General features: G+C 34.2%; 3 protein-coding genes across 5 annotated transcripts in view; 2 read left to right on the top strand and 1 right to left on the bottom strand.

Annotated features, from left to right (window-relative positions):
• Positions 1-244: 244 nt before the first annotated feature.
• LOC140055327 (transmembrane protein 242-like) lies at positions 245-4,299 on the top strand. The gene is made up of 4 exons (XM_072100645.1): positions 245-329; positions 648-745; positions 948-1,091; positions 3,791-4,299. The coding sequence occupies exons 1-4, from the start codon at positions 251-253 to the stop codon at positions 3,902-3,904; spliced, it is 435 nt and encodes a 144-aa protein (XP_071956746.1). The 5' UTR covers positions 245-250; the 3' UTR covers positions 3,905-4,299.
• A 23-nt stretch (positions 4,300-4,322) lies between these two features.
• The window catches only part of LOC140055325 (protein DOP1A-like), a 28,460-nt gene continuing 12,670 nt past the window's right edge, over positions 4,323-20,112 (bottom strand). For all 3 annotated transcript variants that reach the window (XM_072100641.1, XM_072100642.1, XM_072100643.1), the window contains 14 exons: positions 19,555-19,771; positions 18,609-18,797; positions 17,831-17,956; positions 17,016-17,150; positions 13,542-13,702; positions 13,256-13,446; positions 12,773-12,882; positions 12,174-12,283; positions 11,613-11,762; positions 11,237-11,298; positions 10,572-10,861; positions 9,153-9,367; positions 8,136-8,235; positions 4,323-7,620 (listed from right to left, as the gene is read on the bottom strand). In XM_072100641.1, coding sequence (XP_071956742.1) covers positions 7,363-7,620; positions 8,136-8,235; positions 9,153-9,367; positions 10,572-10,861; positions 11,237-11,298; positions 11,613-11,762; positions 12,174-12,283; positions 12,773-12,882; positions 13,256-13,446; positions 13,542-13,702; positions 17,016-17,150; positions 17,831-17,956; positions 18,609-18,797; positions 19,555-19,771 — 2,314 coding nt within the window. In that variant the 3' untranslated portion in view covers positions 4,323-7,362. The remainder of the gene's footprint in view (positions 7,621-8,135; positions 8,236-9,152; positions 9,368-10,571; positions 10,862-11,236; positions 11,299-11,612; positions 11,763-12,173; positions 12,284-12,772; positions 12,883-13,255; positions 13,447-13,541; positions 13,703-17,015; positions 17,151-17,830; positions 17,957-18,608; positions 18,798-19,554; positions 19,772-20,112) is intronic.
• On the top strand, positions 14,835-16,541 carry LOC140055326 (otolin-1-A-like). The gene is made up of 2 exons (XM_072100644.1): positions 14,835-14,893; positions 15,229-16,541. Exon 2 carries the CDS (start codon positions 15,241-15,243, stop codon positions 16,006-16,008), a length of 768 nt encoding a protein of 255 aa, XP_071956745.1. The 5' UTR covers positions 14,835-14,893; positions 15,229-15,240; the 3' UTR covers positions 16,009-16,541.

The raw sequence follows: 20,112 nt of genomic DNA, 5'->3' as shown, positions 1-20,112 counted from the left end.
AAGTCAGAAATATTAAGATTATATTGAACATGCGCAGTAATTATATACTGTTACAATACTATCATATGTTTTTATTTTATTGCAATATTAAGCAGAAAATTTACAATTAACGTGCATATATATTTATTTTTAAAAGTATATAAATATATATTTATTCAATGTATAATTTTTATATAACATTTTGATGTATTACATTTTGTAATAAAAACAGTTAAAATAAAGTACAAAGGTTATCAAGATGTCAGCTCCCATGAACAACAAAAACAAAACTTCAGTTTCAACATTAAATCACACCACCCAACAAAATGAGAAATTCGATGTATTTAAAAGTAATTTCATTGCCTTATATTGTATATTTTGTAAACTACAAGTTTATTTTTAACGCTGAACCTGAATAATTAGGCATATATGGCAACGTTTTAAAAGCTAGGCCAGGCCTTTCAGTCTACTACTTTAGTCCGAGGTCGGCTATCACACGGATTTATCGATGCCAATATGCTCTACTACTTCTAGGCCTAACTCTGTACCATAAAGTGCAGAAGTATTTCTAAAATAAAGTGCATTAGTTACTAGTACTTCTTAATTAATAATACTTTATGTAGTAATAATAATTGATATTAATTTCTGAGACACAATTTATTTTATAGATGTGATGTTTATGAGTAGTGTGGCTGGTGCAGCTGTTGTGTTTGGATTTGGATTAACTGCAGCAAGAGCTCGCAAGATGGACCCAGCAATGTTCAAAGTATTTTAAAATATACAGTGTTTTTACTAACTATAACATATCATAACGTTTTACATTTTTAGTGTTGATTGTTCAGCGCCCCGCATTTTGCGCTATATACATTAATTGTACATTAATATTATTAACTATAACCGTGTAATTTATTATTATGATTGTTTTATAATTCGCAACTATTGATTGATCTTTTTTAATGATATTCTAGAGTCGTTTGAAAGGGGAATCTGGAGAGGTGCTAGAAAGTCCTAGTTCGCTTGGTCTACGTGCACTTGGTTGGGGGAGCTTGTTCGCATGCTCAGGCTTCGGCTTTATGATTTTTGGTGTTTGTAAAATACTTGGTGTTAAAAGTGTAAGTTTGTAGTATAATATTTCTACCAATAAAAGTGATTACTTTTGCCGTTCATTAGTATGATTGTTGGTGTTTGTAAAAACTTAAACGCGTAAGTTTGTAGTATTACAATTTTTTTTTACTTTTAAAGATGTATTGTCCCTTGAAACACAAAAAAATGATGGTCAAAATATTCTAAATTTAAATTGGCCATATCAAAGTAATATTAAAGTTATTCACTTTAAGTCGAAAATTCGAGCCAAAACAACAAGTTTACGTAAATAACAGGTAAATTAGTTTGATAACATTTCGTCTGGAAAATTGTCGCGAGCGAAAGTAAACAAAGATTTCAAACCACGAGTACGCATATTGCATATGCTAATTAGGATTATTTACAACTCGTCACAGTTGAGAAGGTATTTTCACACAGATCGTAAAGAAGTTTTATGAAATATGCATACAGAGTAGCGAAACAAGCACGTTTCATTATGGGATATGTTTTGATGGAAAACTTTGACTGGAAGTCAAAGTTATTTTTTAAACAAAAAAACGTCTGTATTTTAGTTAAATGATTTTTTTTTCGAAAAATTTTTGGTGATAGTTAATACTGTAACTATTATGATACTTCAAAATGACCCACCTTTTTTCGAAATCTTGAATTTTTTAATTTTTTGGGATTAGTCAAAGGGACAATACATCTTTAAAGTATTACAGAAAATAAAATATAAAAACAAGCAATTCATATTTATACTGATAAAGGTGTTTACCATCCTGTCCAGTGATGTAGTCACAAAGGTTCTAGGACACCTACCCCCTAGACAGTTACCCCCCGGATGTTTACCACCCGGACAACTACCCCCTTAGGACAACTACCCCCTTAGGACAACTACCCCCTTAGGATAACTACCCCCCGGGTAACTACCCCCCGGTCAACTACCCCCCCCCCCCCCCCATCCAAAAGTAGACAAATATATAGGACCGGTTTCTGTAAAAATGAAATCATCTGTTTTTAACGGGTGTTTCGAAACTAGAGACCCGAGATCAGAGACCTGACACGAGACCCAATACGAAAAGGGAGACCTATATTTGGGTCTCCCTTTTCGTATATTAGGGTCTCCCTTTTCGTATAGTGTGGTCTCTCTTTTCGTATAGTGGGGTCTCCCTTTTCTTATAGTGGGTCTCCCTTTTCTTATAGTGGGTCTCCCTTTTCGTATATTTGGGTCTCCCTTTCGTATAATTGGGTCTCCCTTTTCGTATATTTAGGTCTCCCTTTTCGTATATTAGGGTCTCCCTTTTCGTATAGTGGGGTCTCCCTTTTCGTATAGTGGGGTCTCCCTTTTCGTATAGTGGGGTCTCCCTTTTCGTACGTGGGTCTCCCTTTTCGTATATTTAGGTCTCCCTTTTCGTATTGGGTCTCTGGTCTCTGGTCTCGGGTCTCTAGTTTTGAAACACCCGTTTTTAACCGATTATTCTGTTTAACAGTACGCTAGACCCTAGATGTGCTAGATTTAAAGTACCGTATTTATTGAAAAAACGGCCTGGGCTGTTTATTGTTTAGGTGGTTTTTAGGTGGACATTTATTGGAAGAAAGTTGTTTATTCAATGGGAGGGGGTATAATCTAATGGAAATAGACGCCGATTATTCCATATGATGTTTCATGGGAGTGACATGGTCACCGTTTATTTGAGGGGAATTTATTTAAAGATCGACGTTTATTCGGTGAGTGAACATTGAGGTCAAATATCAAAAGTGATATTATTCTTCAAGTGTACAAAAATACATATATGACAAATTTGAGACAAAAATTAATTCTTTTAAGACCAGTGGTTATCGAAGCATTGTCCTGACGCAAAAATTATTATTATTATTAGCGAACCCAGTCTTTACAGTAAATACAGGGAGTACTATATAATTCGTTCGACTATCCTATGATCATGTGTGACAATCTTCAGTTTATACCAGGCTATATTTATGTTCAATCTTTTACTTTTGTTTACAATAATGAATAGTAATTCGTCAAAGTAACAAATTAAAATATAGTTATTAATTCCTATTATACACTGTTGCAGAGTCAGGTTGTTGAATGGTCTGGGTGGTTAGGGTGTTCTAAAGGGATAGTTTTCTGGGTGGTTGTCCGGGGGGTAATTGTCCGGGGGGTAATTGTCCGGGGGGTAATTGTTCCTAGGGGGTAATTGTCCGGGGGGTAGTTGTCCAGGGGGTAGTTGTCCAGGGGGTAGTTGTCCTAAGGGGGTAGTTGTCCTAAGGGGGTTGTTGTCCTAAGGGGGTAGTTGTCCGGGGGGTATTTGTCCGGGGGGGTATTTGTCCGGGGGGGTATTTGTCCGGGGGGGTAGTTGTCCTGGGGGTATTTGTCCGGGGGGTAGTTGTCCTAAAGGGGTAGTTGTCCTAAAGGGGTAGTTGTCCTAAGGGGGTAGTGGTCCAGGTGGTGGTTGTCCGGGGGGTAGTTGTCCGGGGGGTAAATGTCCAGGGGGTGAATATCCGGATACGAGTCACAAAAAATAAAGTGGTCCAGTTTTTTCAGGAAAAGAGAACAATCTCTGTTCAAGCCACTGGGTTATCAAAGGCCTCTGTAAAAATGTGGTCAGGTTGAAACTTTACCAACCGTACTGCTGGCTACGGAACTGCGTTCTTTAATAGAATCATCTATCTCAGTACAAATACGAAATAATAATATAATACAATTTTTGTTTTCTCTTTAAAGGTTGAAGAATTCAAACTAAAATTCCAATCTGTTGCGCCGCAAATAAAACGAAATCCAGATGACAGCACTAGTTTTGATGAAATTACAAAAGAAGTTCTTGATGAAAAAACATGATAGAAAAAAAGCATTAAACGCACATGAACACACAAAGTCATCGTCATCATCCATAAATACAACTTATACAACTAATAAAACTTTTTAAACGTTTGGAAATATTGGCGTAGTCTAGGTTCCAGACTGAAATTAGTAAAAAGATGAATATTTTGGCACATATGGCGTTTCATATGTATAATACTTGAGCACAGCTTTCAGACAAAAATCAAAATGCTGACTGGTGGACTAACATAAAAAAGACAATCTACAGACTTTGAGCAAGTCTAATTATTGGTGATGCGAGTTGAGAATAGAGTATTATAAATTGACAAAGCAATGGTCTGTGATTTACAGACTGTGATATATCTTCAATTTGCAAGACAGAGAAAAACATGAGATTTTTTTTAGAAATAAAAATATGTGAAGATTAATATTTTACAAGATTAGTTTTTTATTGAGCAGTCATATTCCAACATATTTTCCATTATTATAATATAATATGTACAACAACCGAATCCCAGAACCAATATTGAAAAACATGTTATCTACATTGTCGAGGAATGAGGCGTGCACCTGTATTTAACTAGTAAATTTCACAGTAGAGAGACACCCCTATGCAAGGGACAGTTTCAATCTGTGAAATAGAACAGGGAAAATGTCAAGTGAAATTTCTGTGAAGGAAAATGTGTTTTAACACTAGCCAACCCCTTACTAAGGGGACACTTTTTTTCGGGTTCCAAAGGTGTCCCTTTCCACTGTATTATTTCCTGAGAAAATGTATAAGCTAATTTAAAGGACAGTCTGATCCTATTAAGTGTAGAGTTAGCAGCTAATGATTTTAAAGTGACAAATTACAATTAATTCAAGGTACAGAACAAACTTTCAGGTTTTTCCCCGGATACAAGCTATAATTTTCAAAATTATATTAATAAAATAAAGGTGTACCAATTGCCATGTTTTAAAACATGCCAGCTTTTTTTGTCCTGTTATTTTAAACCTAACATTTCGAAGACAAAACACATCCAAATTCTTAAATATTTATATACCATACCTCATTAATACTATCAATATAATTAATAATCAGTTGCATATAGGCTTATATTTACGCATGCATGAAATAAATCTTTAAAAGTTCTCTAATATACAAAGTACATTCCATCTAGATTGAAGGATAGCACCTAACTTAACATATCTTAATAACCAACACTATGAATCTAATCTATATAAAAATAAAACATTACTCATCTTAAGACCAATTTGTTACCAGAAGAAAATATCTTTGTTCTGTATTTAAATTTGAACGAAACAATAACAATAGTTAGAAAAGAAAATTACAATCTATTCATTGCACCTATATATTAAATCCGATTATTACAGTAAACATTGTTAATATTATAATTAAAATACAATACATAAAGATACTGAATAAATATAAACAGTCAACTATAAAAAAAATGTTTAAAAAAAGGTAAATAAATATGTACTGTAATAAAACAAATTTGATCAAAAAATTTGAATAATTAGAAAAAAGTTCTTAAGCTGTCTACACTATTAAACTAGTTTAAGTGTGATGTGTCCAAATATGGTAGTGATATGACATCATCATGTCCATATATGGGCACATCACATTTTTTTATCACAAAGTTTGATAGTGTAGACAGAGCTTTAGGGTATCAAGTTGTACCCAAGTTACACCATAAAAATGAGGCACACACTCATTTTGATAGTGTAGACAGAGCTTTAGGGTATCAAGTTGTACCCAAGTTACACCATAAAAATGAGGCACACACTTGGTCTCAACCAGATTTTTTAGATGCTCGAAATTAACAGCCCTTGAATTTCACGGTTATAAAAATGTTTAAAGTGATTTTGGTTTATTATGAATTACAAAGCCATTATGGCGGTCCCAAAACATTTTGGTCAAATTTGAGTTGTACAAATTTCATCACAGAAACAGTTTGTTAATAACAGATATTACAAACGATAATCAATCATTATCATTATCAATCATTATCCGGGGTCCGGGACCGCGACAGAATGACAACGGATGGGGACCCTCCAAAGAAATTGCATTTTATTTGTCAGGAATTTGTATGATTTATTTATTTTTTATTTTTAAATGCGCCTTGAGCACTCTGGAGTGGTATGTGCGCTATAAAAATCTTATTATTATTATTATTATATAATAGCAATAATGTAAACCACGAAAGATTTTAAAATGATCTCAATTTTAAGAAAAATATACTGAAAACACAAACAAATACACAATATTACTGTATTTATATATTCTACTTAATATCAGAATGCAATACAGCAGCGGCATGCAATACAGCAGCGGCGTGCCATACCGCAGGAGTGCCATGCTGCAGGAGTACCATGCTGCAGGATTGCCATACTGCAGGAGTGCCATACTGCAGGAGTGTCATACCACAGGAGTGCCATACTGTAGGCATGCCATACTACAGCAGTGCCATACTGCAGGAGTGCCATACTACAGCAGTGCCATACTGCAGGAGTGCCATACTGCAGCCGTGCCATACTACAGCCGTGCCATACTACAGCAGTGCCATACTGCAGGCGTGCCATACTGCAGGCGTGCCATACTGCAGGCGTGCCATACTGCAGGCGTGCCATACTACAGCCGTGCCATACTACAGCAGTGCCATACTACAGGCGTGCCATACTGCAGGCGTGCCATACTGCAGGCGTGCCATACTGCAGGCGTGCCATACTACAGCCGTGCCATAATACAGCCGTGCCATACTACAGCAGTGCCATACTACAGGCGTGCCATACTGCAGGCGTGCCATACTGCAGGCGTGCCATACTGCAGGCGTGCCATACTACAGCCGTGCCACCCTACAGGCATGCATGCCATAGCATTTTGTATTATCATTCTTGTCTCCTAATCAAACACCAACTAAATTTACTACTGTAATTATAGTTAGAATAGAAAATGTTTTTTTTTGTATTTATGTATATAGTTACAATGATACCAATTTAAATAAAAATATAAAACGGCTTATATCACAGGAAATTAAAAGTACTTCATATTTTTGTCCATATTTAAAAAAAAAACATAATACATTACATTAATATGCAAACTTTATTGCACTTGTAAATTTTGTGACATCAGGAAACCACAAACACAAATAAACTTTACTAATTCAGAAAAATCTGGTATACTTTAAAAAATAATCTTTTACTCCAACTAAAAAAAATGGAGTTTTATACATTACCTTTTAATTAAAATTGTTCAGTCTTTCTATATTTAACAGAAAAAATATTAATTGGTGCACATGTACTTTCATATAAGTGTGGTACGTTAAAACTATGCTGATCAATTTTGCGAAACTCCACATATTATGTCACGTTTTTAGTGTCCATTAAACACATATGAGAAATGTTTAACTATAAGTTCACATAAATTGGCAGAATTTGAAAGATAAATATTGGTCCCTCAATCATCATAAATATTTTTAGGAAAGAGGTATCAGGAAATCTCGTTCCATCAGCCGTTCGATATATTCCTTAGGCGTTGCCCGCTGATCATCTTGCTTGCTGGTTGAATAGGCTTTCTTGGAAGTCATATTTTCTAACGGCTCATTCAATTGGCTAAAATCACAGATTGTATTGAAAAAAGGTAAAAGTTGGTCCAATGATTTGATCCGATACATACTAAGGAGTGGTCTTCCTGGAGTTCTTTTCAAAAATGATTTTTCCGGTTGAATTCCTCCCTACAACAATGAAATTAAACAAAAATGGAAAGATTAATCAATCGGTACAAACAACAATGATCGCCACAAACGCTGGCTCACTGATCTATGCATGCGCACGGCTCGAATCTCACAATGATCTTGTAACCATGTATTATGAGTATGAGATGAAATTTTATATGATATTTCAATCTTACAAAAAAAACAGCAATTTTTAAACTTAAATTCAAAATAAAAAATATTGCAATGTTTATTTCATCATTTAATTGTAATCTTTTTGAAAATGTTATTTCATTTACTTCTTCGTTCAAGGGGTTGCGAAAGCAACAATGCGGCATAACATGTGAGTATCAGCAACCCCTATGTATTGAGTTTAGATTATAAGATAAAACAAAGAAAATAACATTCAATTTTTGGATAGACGAACAAATAAATAGATAGGACAATATACAGTACTACCACACACAAAATAATTTTCTTCTCAACGACAGTAGCTTGGAAAATTACAAAATTGGTAGCGCCACTAATATAATTACCTTTCGACGATTATTTAACATATTAGAAACTCTAGTAATATGAGGGATGAAATCTTTCTTGGAAACTCCTTCTTTTGTTCCAATAAATGCCCACTTATATCTGTTGGAGAAAAAATAAAATAAATAAATGTCAATTTTTCTTCGCACATTTTACGAAATCTTCTGGGCCTACAGTGCTTTAAAAGACAAAAAAAGGATCACATGATCATACATGTTCTGCATGTTTAGAAATTGGTATTAACTGAAGCTACCACAATGATGATGAGTATAGAGGGCACCAATGTTATTATAAACTATTTAATAAGCTCATATGGTGATTTTCTATTTCTCTTTCTGCTATAACTTTAAAAACGTTTTCTCCCGTTCCAATTCTATATTTTCCCTTCTATGGTTCACGTCTATTTAATGCTACATTTTTGCCAAAACTTTATTAACTTTATTCCTATGTTTTTAAGGAACTGTAAACTACATATTTTTATTTATTTTTTTTATTTCAACTTTATTTATAGAGGGTAACCCTTCCAGCTGAACCCGCAGGCCAGCTGATATTCGGGGGCCCTCTTGAAAATGACAAAATATATAAAACTATACTTAACTAATACGAATCTACTATATACATTTAAATTTAAAACTATTATATAAAAAAATAATTATCCAAAAAAATTCAATTAAACAATTACGATAAAATGTGTTTTTTAAAATTAAATTTAAACGAGTTAATATTGGTACATTCTTTCAAAACAGAAGGTAATACATTATATAAAATACAAGCAGAATAAATAAAAGAGCGCCGGAAACATTCCAATTTAACTTTGGGTACCAGCAAGTCTCCCCTGGAAGCAGTCCTAGTCCTCATAGAGTGTATCGGAACAGTGGAAAATCGTTGGGTGATGTATCGAGGGGCAATATTGTTCATGGCTTTAAAAGCTAGGCAGCCTACCTGGTACTGCATATATTTGTATCAATACTCATATTACTATACCAGTATTGTGATAGTTCCTCTATCCTACAACTTACACTTGAAATTGCGGCAGCATTTCAGTTGGAAGTGACAGCGCCATGTCCAAGAACTTGCAGGCTGCCAAATAACAGCCAAGCCATTCCCTTGTAATACGTACTTGGTTATTACCAAATATAGAAAACTCGCTTGCAACACGTCTCATAGTTGATGGCTTACCCTGCTCTTGTTGTACAGCTTTTAACTGTTCTTCCATATGTAAATACACCTGAACCTAAATAAAAAAAAAACAAACAAAAAGATTAACATTCTAAAAAATAGTGAAATTCCTAATGTTAAAGAAATACTTTCATTTTTCCACTGTAATTTAGTAAGTGATCAACTCCAAATTCTAAGTCTATAGTACTATTTCAATTGATACAAACATTTCAACTAACACCAAACACAAGAGGTTGCTATATAATTACAATTCATACACACGTTACAACCAACACCAAACACAAGAGGTTGCTCTATAATTACAATTAACAACACAAGTTACACCAAACACTAGAGGTTGCTATATAATTACAATTGATAACACAAGTTACACCAAACACTAGAGGTTGCTATATATTAATTACAATTGATAACACAAGTTACACCAAACACTAGAGGTTGCTATATAATTACAATTGCTACAATTTAGTTCTGTTAAACACAGACACCAGAGTTTTGTTGGTTACAATATTGGCAATTTGCCAAGTTTACTGAACTCTGACTTAGAAATGTACAAATTACCAGCAAAAGGAAGTTGAATTTTTTTTTTTACAAGTTAAGGAAACGGTTTAGAAAAAGAAACTAAAACATAAACGTGGGAAAGTAAAAGAATATCTTAGCATCTGTAGTTAATTGTTCATACAGTCCTTTCTAAACATTTATAGTAAAACATAATATACAATAGAAAGGTTTTGCAATCTTACAAATACAATAACGAAAACGGATACGTTACGCACACGTATTCGTTTTTCGGAAGCCAGTAAAAATCTTTTTCGCATGGCAACAAAATATTGAGAGCGCCGTCCAAAATATGACTGCGGTAAATTAGAGCGAAGCGCAGGTACGTGTTGCTTGGTGCTTGGCCAGCTGTCTAGGCCTAGCGTAACATCAAAGCGAGTGAGGACTTTAAAAACTGCAATTTATCAAAATTTACCTGGCATTTTAGTAAATTACTTTAGTAAATTACTTTCAATAAATCTATAATTATATTATAATCATGAATCATTCCGGATTCAAATGCAAAATGGATCAAAAACTATACTCGTTTTGTAGGCACGAATATGACTGGCGATATTCGTCAACACGAATACGATTTACGTATATAAAATGGGGATCAGCTCAAAAGTTTCACAAATGTGTGACGTATCCGTTTTCGTTATCGTATTCGTAAGGTTGCGAAACCTCCCTAATGATTAATTCAATTAGCTATAACAACTTACAAGTTCTGACATCATCGTCGGCCAAAGCCCTGTGAGGTGATGTGGTGAAATCCTAAGCAGCAAAACTCTAAAACAAACAAACACCTGTTCGTGGACGACGGGCACATTGACCAATCGCAGGCACTCTGCAAGTCGTTCTTGTATGTCTGGTAGCAAACGTACATACTGGTCAGTCTCGCTACAGAAAAGTGTGAAACAGAGCCGTTTCAAAAGTTGCGCACGTTGGTCCATCTCTTGTTCACGACTCGTGAAAAGATTTAAGGAGGTGTTCTGTATGGCAGCCACACGACCTTAAAAATAAAAATACGAAAATTCATAAACATAGAAAAAAAGGTAATAATAAAAAAAACACCCTTCTAAAAAAAACAGGGCTCTGGACTGATGTTAAAATTCATTGAACAAACTTATTTTAATTAATTTTAAGCACTCGGCCACAATACATTATATTTTTAAATCCACCGTTATATATTTTTTATAGGATTACAATAATGGGTGTTTTGGAGTTAATTTATTAAATAGCAAAACGATACTAAACAAACATTCTATTGATATGTTCTAGGAACAGAAAATGTGCATAGCAGTCAAAGAGCAACCAAGTAGGAAATCCCCAACAAAATAGTTTGTGCTTAATTTTATATATAACTATATATAATATATAAACTTACCCATTAAATCTCTGAATGTTGTCTTATCATGCGTCATAAGATTGTCAACGATAGAGCGCCATCTAGATATGTAAAAGCGATCATGAATAAATATAACACTATCAATAGTCTCTTTATATTAAATGTATTCATATATTGTTGTATTTCACAATGTGTTATGTTTGATGAATAAAGAATATTTGATTTAATTTGATCTTAAGCTGTCTACAATACCAAATCAAGTTTGACAAAAAAATTTTTATCCTTGTTAATTTTATGCATTAGTTTGTGTAAACAGAGCTTTAGTAAAGAATTTTATTTAGCTGTCAAAAGAGGAAGCGTGTAGATACGCTCCTGTGACGAATTCTATTGTAAATGATATAAATGAATAACTTACCCATTGGCACAAACAGCATCCATTTGAAAGAAGGCTGGATCAAGTAACAATTCAAAAGCGTCTTTTTTCCAAGAACGCCTCGTGTATTGGTAACCGCTCAGACTCGCCACCAGATTGGTACAGGCACGGAAACTTGCAACATTCTGTGCACTGAAAAAATACATAACGATACTAAGTTCGCAATCAGTTTATTCAATGTTAGTACATTCAATTTTAATAGCTATATCAAAATAGCACTTTTCCGGAAAGTCTGGTATTCGGAATGTGTTTTTAATAGTAAATAGAAATTTGTGACTGTTTGGACTCCTGGTATTGGGAGAGTTTCTGGTTTTAAGAGAGTGCGGTATTAGGAGAGTTGACAAAACAACAAATAGTTTGAAAGTTTATTTTTTTTTTCAATTTCTCAAGCCGTTTCGCAGCTCTTCTTCAAAACTGTTCATATTCTGTGGTACGTCAATTTTTTTGTGTATATATTTTCCATTAACAATCTACATTTCTGTACATTGGGCCAAACTAATAATCTGTATAACTGATATGACTGAGCATTGTCTAGATCTTTACCTGTGATTTCTCAGATAAGGTGTAACGTTATGCATGATGGATGTTAATAGAGGGAGCACTTTATCCTTCTCATCACTACCGTATACTAGATCAAGTAACAGTGCAAGTAACTATAGTACAAACAAAATTGTATTATAAAAAGAGTCAATAAATAACACACAAATATTATCAACCATAATTTTCTACTTAATAAGCAGACAATGTTTCATTTTTTAATTATAATACACCCAGTTTAGGCCCAAAAAACTAAATATATTGTTCCATCGGCCTATAATGCCAATGAAATGACCAGGCATAGACACAATGGCAGGTCCAGGATTTTAAAAAAGGGGCACAGGACCTAAAAATGGCAAATTTGTAGGTGTCCAACTGAAATTAGTGTCCTATCATTTTCATTACAATTAGCAGCTGACTGGGAACACACACTACCCCACCCCGAATCCCCTAACCCCACCCCAACTTGAATCCGCCTATGGGACAGACAGAAAGACAAGTTTACTTACAGCATGTTCATACACAATAAACAGATATTTTCATTTTTGTATATTTATTTCTTATTTCAAATACTAAAATAATAATAATATAAACAAAATTCATACTTCGGCTAATATTGTAAGAGCATGTACACTGTACTGTGAATACAGCTTATTCTTAGCATTTACACTGGCTGTCGTGTCTTTCAAGTTATCACCATCTTCGTCATCAGTTCCTAAGAAAACAAGTTTTGTGTTTATTGTCATAAAAAATAATTATTCAAAGGAAAAAATGTTTTTTTTGTTTGATACAATAAAGAAGAAGTAAGTAAATATGGTAGTGATATGCCCAAATATGGTAGTTATATGACATCATTGTGTCCATATATGGGTACATCACATATTTTTTGTGGTAGTGTTATGACATCATTGTGTCCATATATGGGCACATCAACATATTTTTTTGTCACATAAAGTTTGATAGTGTAGACAGAGTGTTATAAAGACGGCTTTTTCAAAAAGACGTTTCTATATAACAATAGATGTGTTAAAAAAATATTCTCCCCATTCTCTTTCATTATTTCTTTATAATACAATATTTTAACTTACCGTCGCCAATTACATTTTTCTGTGGCTCAAACTTGACAGAGACGTTCCTTCTGAGCCAAGTCGTGGGTTCGAGCGATGATCCAGCAATCAGGTTACAGGCTTCAATGAGTTTTTGCGTAATGTCCTGTAAATCACGGATGTCTTTTCTTTCCTCGAAAGGTGGAGCACGATGCACAAACTCATTTAGAATCCTAATTAACGAAATGAAAAAAGAAAATTACAATGGAACCCAGGCCTCGTTTTCGCATCAAAAAATTAACAAAAATACACCATATTTTGTTCTTACCCAAACAGCATAAACTGGCCAGGAGGAGACAGGGTCAACTGTAGTCCGTCTCTCAACAGAGACAACAATGAAGGCCAGGAATCTCGTATTCCAACGATACCAGAACGCTGCACATAGGCATACAGAAATTGGAGCATACTAACTTCTAAAGAGGGTTGGTTCTAAAATAAAAAAAAAGAGGCATTAACCGTTTAATAGGAATACAAATACTACATTTATTAAATTAAACGTCCCGCTTTGAATAAACACATCCTTCCCGGCATAGAACATCGTTTGGAATAAACGCCCCATGGTCCTAATTTTGTTCTTCCAAATAAACGCCCCACCACATGCATTACACACAATATTGTATTATAACACATTTATATATTTAGTAAAATTCATTGACTTCCACATCTATAAATGACTCGGATAAACGCCCCGCTAAACCCCTCGCAAATAATTAACACCTCGGAGAGTTTATAAACAAAATTCATAAATACAGCTTAGATCAACAATGTTTATGATCATTATTGCAAGAGGTACAATATCTAAAATATAATAGTTAATTATATCTCACCCGTAATAGTAATAGTAAATAACGATTATTTTATTTACCTGACATTTCGCCAACTATCAGTTGGCTTTCTCAAAGTGTAGTGACACGTATGTCACTGTTGACTTCTAGATGACGTGGTCAACACATTGGTCCACACTTGACTACTAAACATCATCGAGAGGTCAACGGTGACATACGTGTCACTACACTTTGAGAAAGCCAACTGATAGTTGGCGAAACGTCAGGTAAATAAAATAATCGTTATTTACTATTACTATTAAGATATAATTAACTATTATATTTTATTTGTAATACCAACCGAATGAATCTTTTTAATGAGATACAATATCTTATTCATGAGTTATAATTTTATATATAATAAATTTATACTTTCATTTCTTTTGCTTTTATGGGATATATATTTGTACAGTTATCTTACATTAATTATTTTAACTACTGTAACCTGAACTTATTAAGGAAACAAAACTGCTGTTTAAATATTATCCGCAAGAACTTTTAAAGCACACATTTTGACAGGAAAAAAACTTTCATCTGGAAAAACAAGGAAGACCAAGATAAATCCTACTCTTCCTTGGGAAAACAATTCCCAGAATAAGGAACTGTGTGAAAGAGCTTGGATTTAAAAGGGAATTTTTGTGGAATGTGGCATTGAATTTACAAACGGAAATAATGCACACCAAAGTGTATAAAAGAATCGGTGTGGTGCGGCTCGCTCACATTGAGAAACAATACACATTTAAGTATTGTTGTATTAACAACTTACAAGACAAAAGTTTACCTTCTTCAGTGCCTAGTAAGTAGAAATTATATATTTTTTTGTTCTTCTTTGGGTAGTTTTTCCACCTGCTGCCAAATGAACAAGATAATTATTTGTCCTTGATGGCGCATGATGAAAATTGTCAATTGATTTAGTCGCAGTGGTGAATGGTGAATATTTTTTATTTAGTTTTTAGTGGATTATAAAAGCCTGTTTAAAATTCAGGATACAAGTTTTTGTTCTCCATTGATAGTGCATCCTCTGTTGATTTCTGCAGTCACTTTCCAAAGGGCTTGGTTTATTTGTTTTAAGAATAATTTGTTTGAAAATTTACAATTGGATTCATTTTCGGGAAATATTACCGATTTCAGATAAGTTCCAAGATGTTGTACGTTACAATTCTGATAGAACTCAGTCTTATCTGTGCTATTCAATCAACTGGTACTCAAGAATGTATTTGTCCTCCACAAGAAATCCAAGAGGTAACAGGAGAAAAAAGAGAGGCAGAGCAATTGACAAGTCTAAAGGGAGATGCAGGGATTGACGGTCCAAAAGGAGAGAAGGGAGATACGGGACACCATGGTAAATATGGTCCAGTGGGTCTTACCGGTAACAAAGGGTTACCAGGAAATAAAGGGCATCATGGCGAAAAAGGTGCAATGGGTCTTACTGGTGATAAAGGATTAAAGGGAGATCTAGGGAGAAAAGGAGATAAAGGAGAACACGCTGCTCCTATAATCCAGAAGAAATCGGCATTCTCCGTCGTTTATAAAACAACCCCAGGAAAGCTTTCTGCAAGCGATCCGATGAAATACAACCATGTTATCACAAACATAGGCAATCACTATGATAAGAAAACAGGAAAGTTTGTTTGTCAGTATCCAGGCACTTACATATTTCATTACACATCTCAGAAGAAAGCGGTTAAAAGTGGAAACTATATGGGAACTATTATCAAGAAGAATGGGGACACTATGGTTTCTTCATATGGGAATGGCATATACTCTAGCTCTGCCAGCAACCTGGTAGTTCTTAGTTTAGGAACAGGTGATGAGGTCTGGACACAACCCCTTAGTTCGGCCTATAATGAGTACTATAGTTCCAGTAATCATTACTGTACATTTTCAGGTTATCTGCTTTATTCAGCATAACAAATTAAAGCACTTTATAAACTAAATTGAGTTTTTACAGATATTGAAATAAATGTGTTCACATAATGATTAGTATTTCAATATAAACAATAACAATAATAATATACTCATACATATATTAATGTTGTTATAATAATGTAATATTAACTGTAATACATTGTTTGTTTGTTTGTTTTATTGATTTTCCACACACAAATAAATACAATCACATGATAATATAATATAGTATTCGTTAAACTGAAATAACAAAATTAGGATAAGGTGGCGTGTGGATGGAGGCCAAAAATAAGTTTGTTAAACAAACTTTAAGTCATGGCCACCGGTTAAAATTAAAATTAAAATAAGTTTAAATGGTGGTGGTTGAAAAAGATAGCAGATTACATACGTCACAGGCAGTCTGATTTAAGTATTGATCAATCATCTGACTGAATAATATCCAATCAAATATAAGTCTACTTTGTTGTTTATTTTTTTGTATTAGCATGAACAAAAATAAAATCTATGTTATACCAACTCTTCCCTGGTTATACAGTATTATATCTTTGTTTTTTGTTGTGTATTTAAAACTCCTTAAAAGAGCTGGTCGCTGTACTCACCAATAAACCTTAGGCGACATAAACATAAACATAATTTTTATTTATTCAATAAATATCTCAAGGATATGATTTGTATTCACTTAAGCTTTGTCTACACTATCAAATTTTATGTGACAACAAAATCTGATGTGGACATATATGGACATGATGATGTCATTACTACCATATTATTTGGGAATATCACGACCATATTTGGGCACTTTTTTTTTTATCAAACTACAGTAGTTTGATAGTGTAGAGCTTTAGACATATTTTTAGAATTCACCTAATCACCTTTCACATTTTAACTTTATTAAAACTGCAGAACGGCCTATTCAAAATCTGTTTTTTTTTAATTTATTTTTCATGTATTTGGGAGACAATACATCTTTTAAATTAAAAAAGAAAATAAAAATAATAACTACTACTTACCTTATTCTTAATGGTGAACGGAGGTACTTTTAAAACCTGTTTAATTGTTTGTATTAACGTGTCAGTTGGAAGGGCTCGGATAGCTGTAATGAGGTCAACTAACGTTAGCTGTTCATCACTTGCCTGAGGCAAGGCCTAAAAATAAATGAAAAATATATGTATATGTATATATAGGCATATTACTGAAAAAATGACAATACTGTGGTTATCAGTGGCTGGATCTCAACGGATACAAAATAAAATAATGATTGATCTTCATCACTTGCCTGGGGCAATGCCTAAAATTAAATGAAATATATGATCTGTGCCTGTTAAGTTTATAAATATATGTATGTATTTATACATAACAGTAGAACTCCTAATAAAGAGGACCCCTTAGGTGACCAAAAAAGCAGGGGCGGATTCAAGTGAAGATGGGACATCAAATTAAACTCTGCACTTGATTTCACCACTTTTAACCCACACTATTCTCAAAATCCTGAAGTGTCACCTTCAAAGTAGGGTTGGCCGTAGTGTTAAAACACACATTGTCCCTCACTTAGAGAAAAGTATACCCTCAATAGTGATGTTCCTTAATAGGGTTGTCCAAAATGAGGAATATTACTGTATTTTTGTCTATTACTAGGTTTGGCTTGTTTCTCAAATTTCTCCATAAAGAAATCTAACAAAATTACATTTTGATGGTGATCACTCAATTAAAGCAAAAACCATTTCATCACGAATAACAACAGTAAGTCCGTGACTATCGCAATGTCTTAAAAAGATGGCTATTTTAGAGAGGACGAAGCTTTATAACAAATCAAAGGTATACGTACCTTCTTGGTCACAATTTTTGCCTTGTTTCTCAAGTTGCTCCATACGACACCAATAGCTGCCAATAGGTTTGTGTTATGATGTAATGCAATAGGACTTAGTAACTCCAAAATCTGTTGCCGAACAGCCTAAAACAAAAAACAAATTAACATGCTGTGTTTTCTTAATTGAAGAAGCAGAGATTTGGTGTTGTCTGGCTGGAGACGTCTAGGGTTAGGGTTTTTTGGTTGAATTTAACCATTTATTTTATAAGTGTAAACATTATTATTTGTGTTTTTTCCCTATGGAAGTGACTATTCAAAGTTTGATTTTAATGTTTTTGGGGGACAATACATCTTTAAGGGTTGGTGAAACAAATATTAAACAGTACTTTCATGTTTCAAGAGGTTTCTTGTGTGAGCTCTGTTTTGTAAATAGATTGGTTTAAAAGCTTTTCTTTTATAGAAAAGTAAGCTTAAAGCTCTGTGTACACTATTAAACTGTGACAAAAAAAATGTAATGTGCCCATATATGAACATGATGTCATATCACTACCATATTTGGGCATCACTACCATATTTGGGCATATCGCTACCATATTTGGGCATATCACTACCAATACCATATTTGCGCACATCACACATTTTGATAGTGTAGACAGAGCTTAAGGCTGGGTGGATGACTTCCTCTACAAACAATTACATCCATACAAACACAATTGTATAGGATGCATGCCTTAGAACAGATTACTATTACCACCACCATCAACAGTCATCCCAAATCAAAAAAGCTCCATTTTACCTTAGGTGAGCCAATACTCCAGTCAGGCAACTCTGTAGGTTTACTGACGTTCTCTCGTAATCTCTCGCACTGCTGGACCACATTCCACAGCGTAGCGATACTTGTTACGATTCGTGGCAGCATAACCAGTAGGCCTTTCCTGGCTTCGTGTTTAGGGTTGTGTGCTTGGGCTGGCTGGCTGGAATTACCCTGAAACAATTACAGAATTATTGATCAATGTAGGATTTGATTGGAATGCGGTTCATAATGCCTTTGAAGTAACTTTAAGCGAAACTACTAATAACTTTTTAAATCAGCGAAAATTGTCATATGAGATTATAAAATTTAAATGTTATCTATCCCTTTTAATTCATTTATGTGATGTTATTTACTGCCAAATAAGTTCAATCTGTAATTCAGCTTTGTATTTAAAATTTAAAGTCATTAATATATAAATAATAGTACTGTAAATTCCCAAATATAATAATATTATTTTCAATTCATATAGCGCCGTTTCAACAATCATTGCTCATGGCGCTGTGGACTTATTCGTCTATCCACGACAGTGTATGTGTGAGCTTGTACACTGGGGTAAACCGTAACCCCCTACTCGTCTCAACAATTAGAAATTGGGATTTACTTGGAATGCATTAACAATTTCTTTATACAAAGTCTTATGATGACTTTAGTACAATCAGTCTTATCAAGGCAATCTAACAACATAACAGGATGCTGAGCTCTGCTAGATCAATGGTTGATGTATGGCTGCAACACAATCAGTTCCATGCCTCTAAACAGAAACTATGGAATTATGTACTTGGTACTGTGGTACTGTAACCACATCTACTATGAATTTGTCGCAGCCAGACATAAGATCAAATGACTGTAATACAAGTTCCTATCTTGGCAAGGCAAGCTCAACATCCTGTTGATAGATTGCCTTGGTCTTATAAATATTTATAAAAACCTTGGTTTTGTCTCTTGAGAAAGCACCAAATATGGAAGAGAAAATCTGAGTGTTTGAGCTGTTTTCAGCTTCTGTTGAGCCGCCGGTAGTGTGTCTACTTGTCATCGTGGACAGGCTAGCCGTAGATTCTAGAAGGCTGTAGTGGCACATTGTAGTGAGTCCTTCCAAAACAGTGATTACGTGGTCTGGTGGCACGTTACTTAACTCTTTAACAGTGCTGCAATTAATAAAAAAGTATTCTGTTAGAAAGTGAGTCAGCATAAAATATAGTACTGTATTACTATTAGTAGTAGTATAGTATTTATATATACTGGGACTGGCACAATTCACAGCATCTGATTGGTTAATCGCTGGTCTATAGTACATGCCATCGAACTATAGACCGGCTAAACTGCGCATGTCTGTTTCCTCTATCTTCTTAAATACAATCAAGGCGACAATTGCGTGTAGCTAGCCCTAGCCTACAAGTACGATAGTTAACTTCTGTATAGTCTCCAGACCACCCTGGGCTATATTTGTAACCATGCCCCTGAGCGAAGCAAATATTTGTATACTAAT

Source organism: Antedon mediterranea, chromosome 7 (assembly GCF_964355755.1).
Source record: "Antedon mediterranea chromosome 7, ecAntMedi1.1, whole genome shotgun sequence".
In the NCBI taxonomy this organism is placed as follows: domain Eukaryota; kingdom Metazoa; phylum Echinodermata; class Crinoidea; order Comatulida; family Antedonidae; genus Antedon; species Antedon mediterranea.
Note: the sequence above shows the minus strand (reverse complement) of the source record. Positions and strands in the feature narration are given on the sequence as shown.

What these genes read in the sequence shown, in the direction of transcription:
- LOC140055327 (XM_072100645.1), top strand. Translation starts at nt 251, where the DNA reads ATGAACAACAAAAACAAAACTTCAGTTTCAACATTAAATCACACCACC. An exon ending in TGGACCCAGCAATGTTCAAA is followed by an intron (nt 746 to 947) that starts GTATTTTAAAAT and finishes ATGATATTCTAG; the next exon opens with AGTCGTTTGAAAGGGGAATC. An exon ending in AAATACTTGGTGTTAAAAGT is followed by an intron (nt 1,092 to 3,790) that starts GTAAGTTTGTAG and finishes TTCTCTTTAAAG; the next exon opens with GTTGAAGAATTCAAACTAAA.
- LOC140055326 (XM_072100644.1), top strand. Translation starts at nt 15,241, where the DNA reads ATGTTGTACGTTACAATTCTGATAGAACTCAGTCTTATCTGTGCTATT.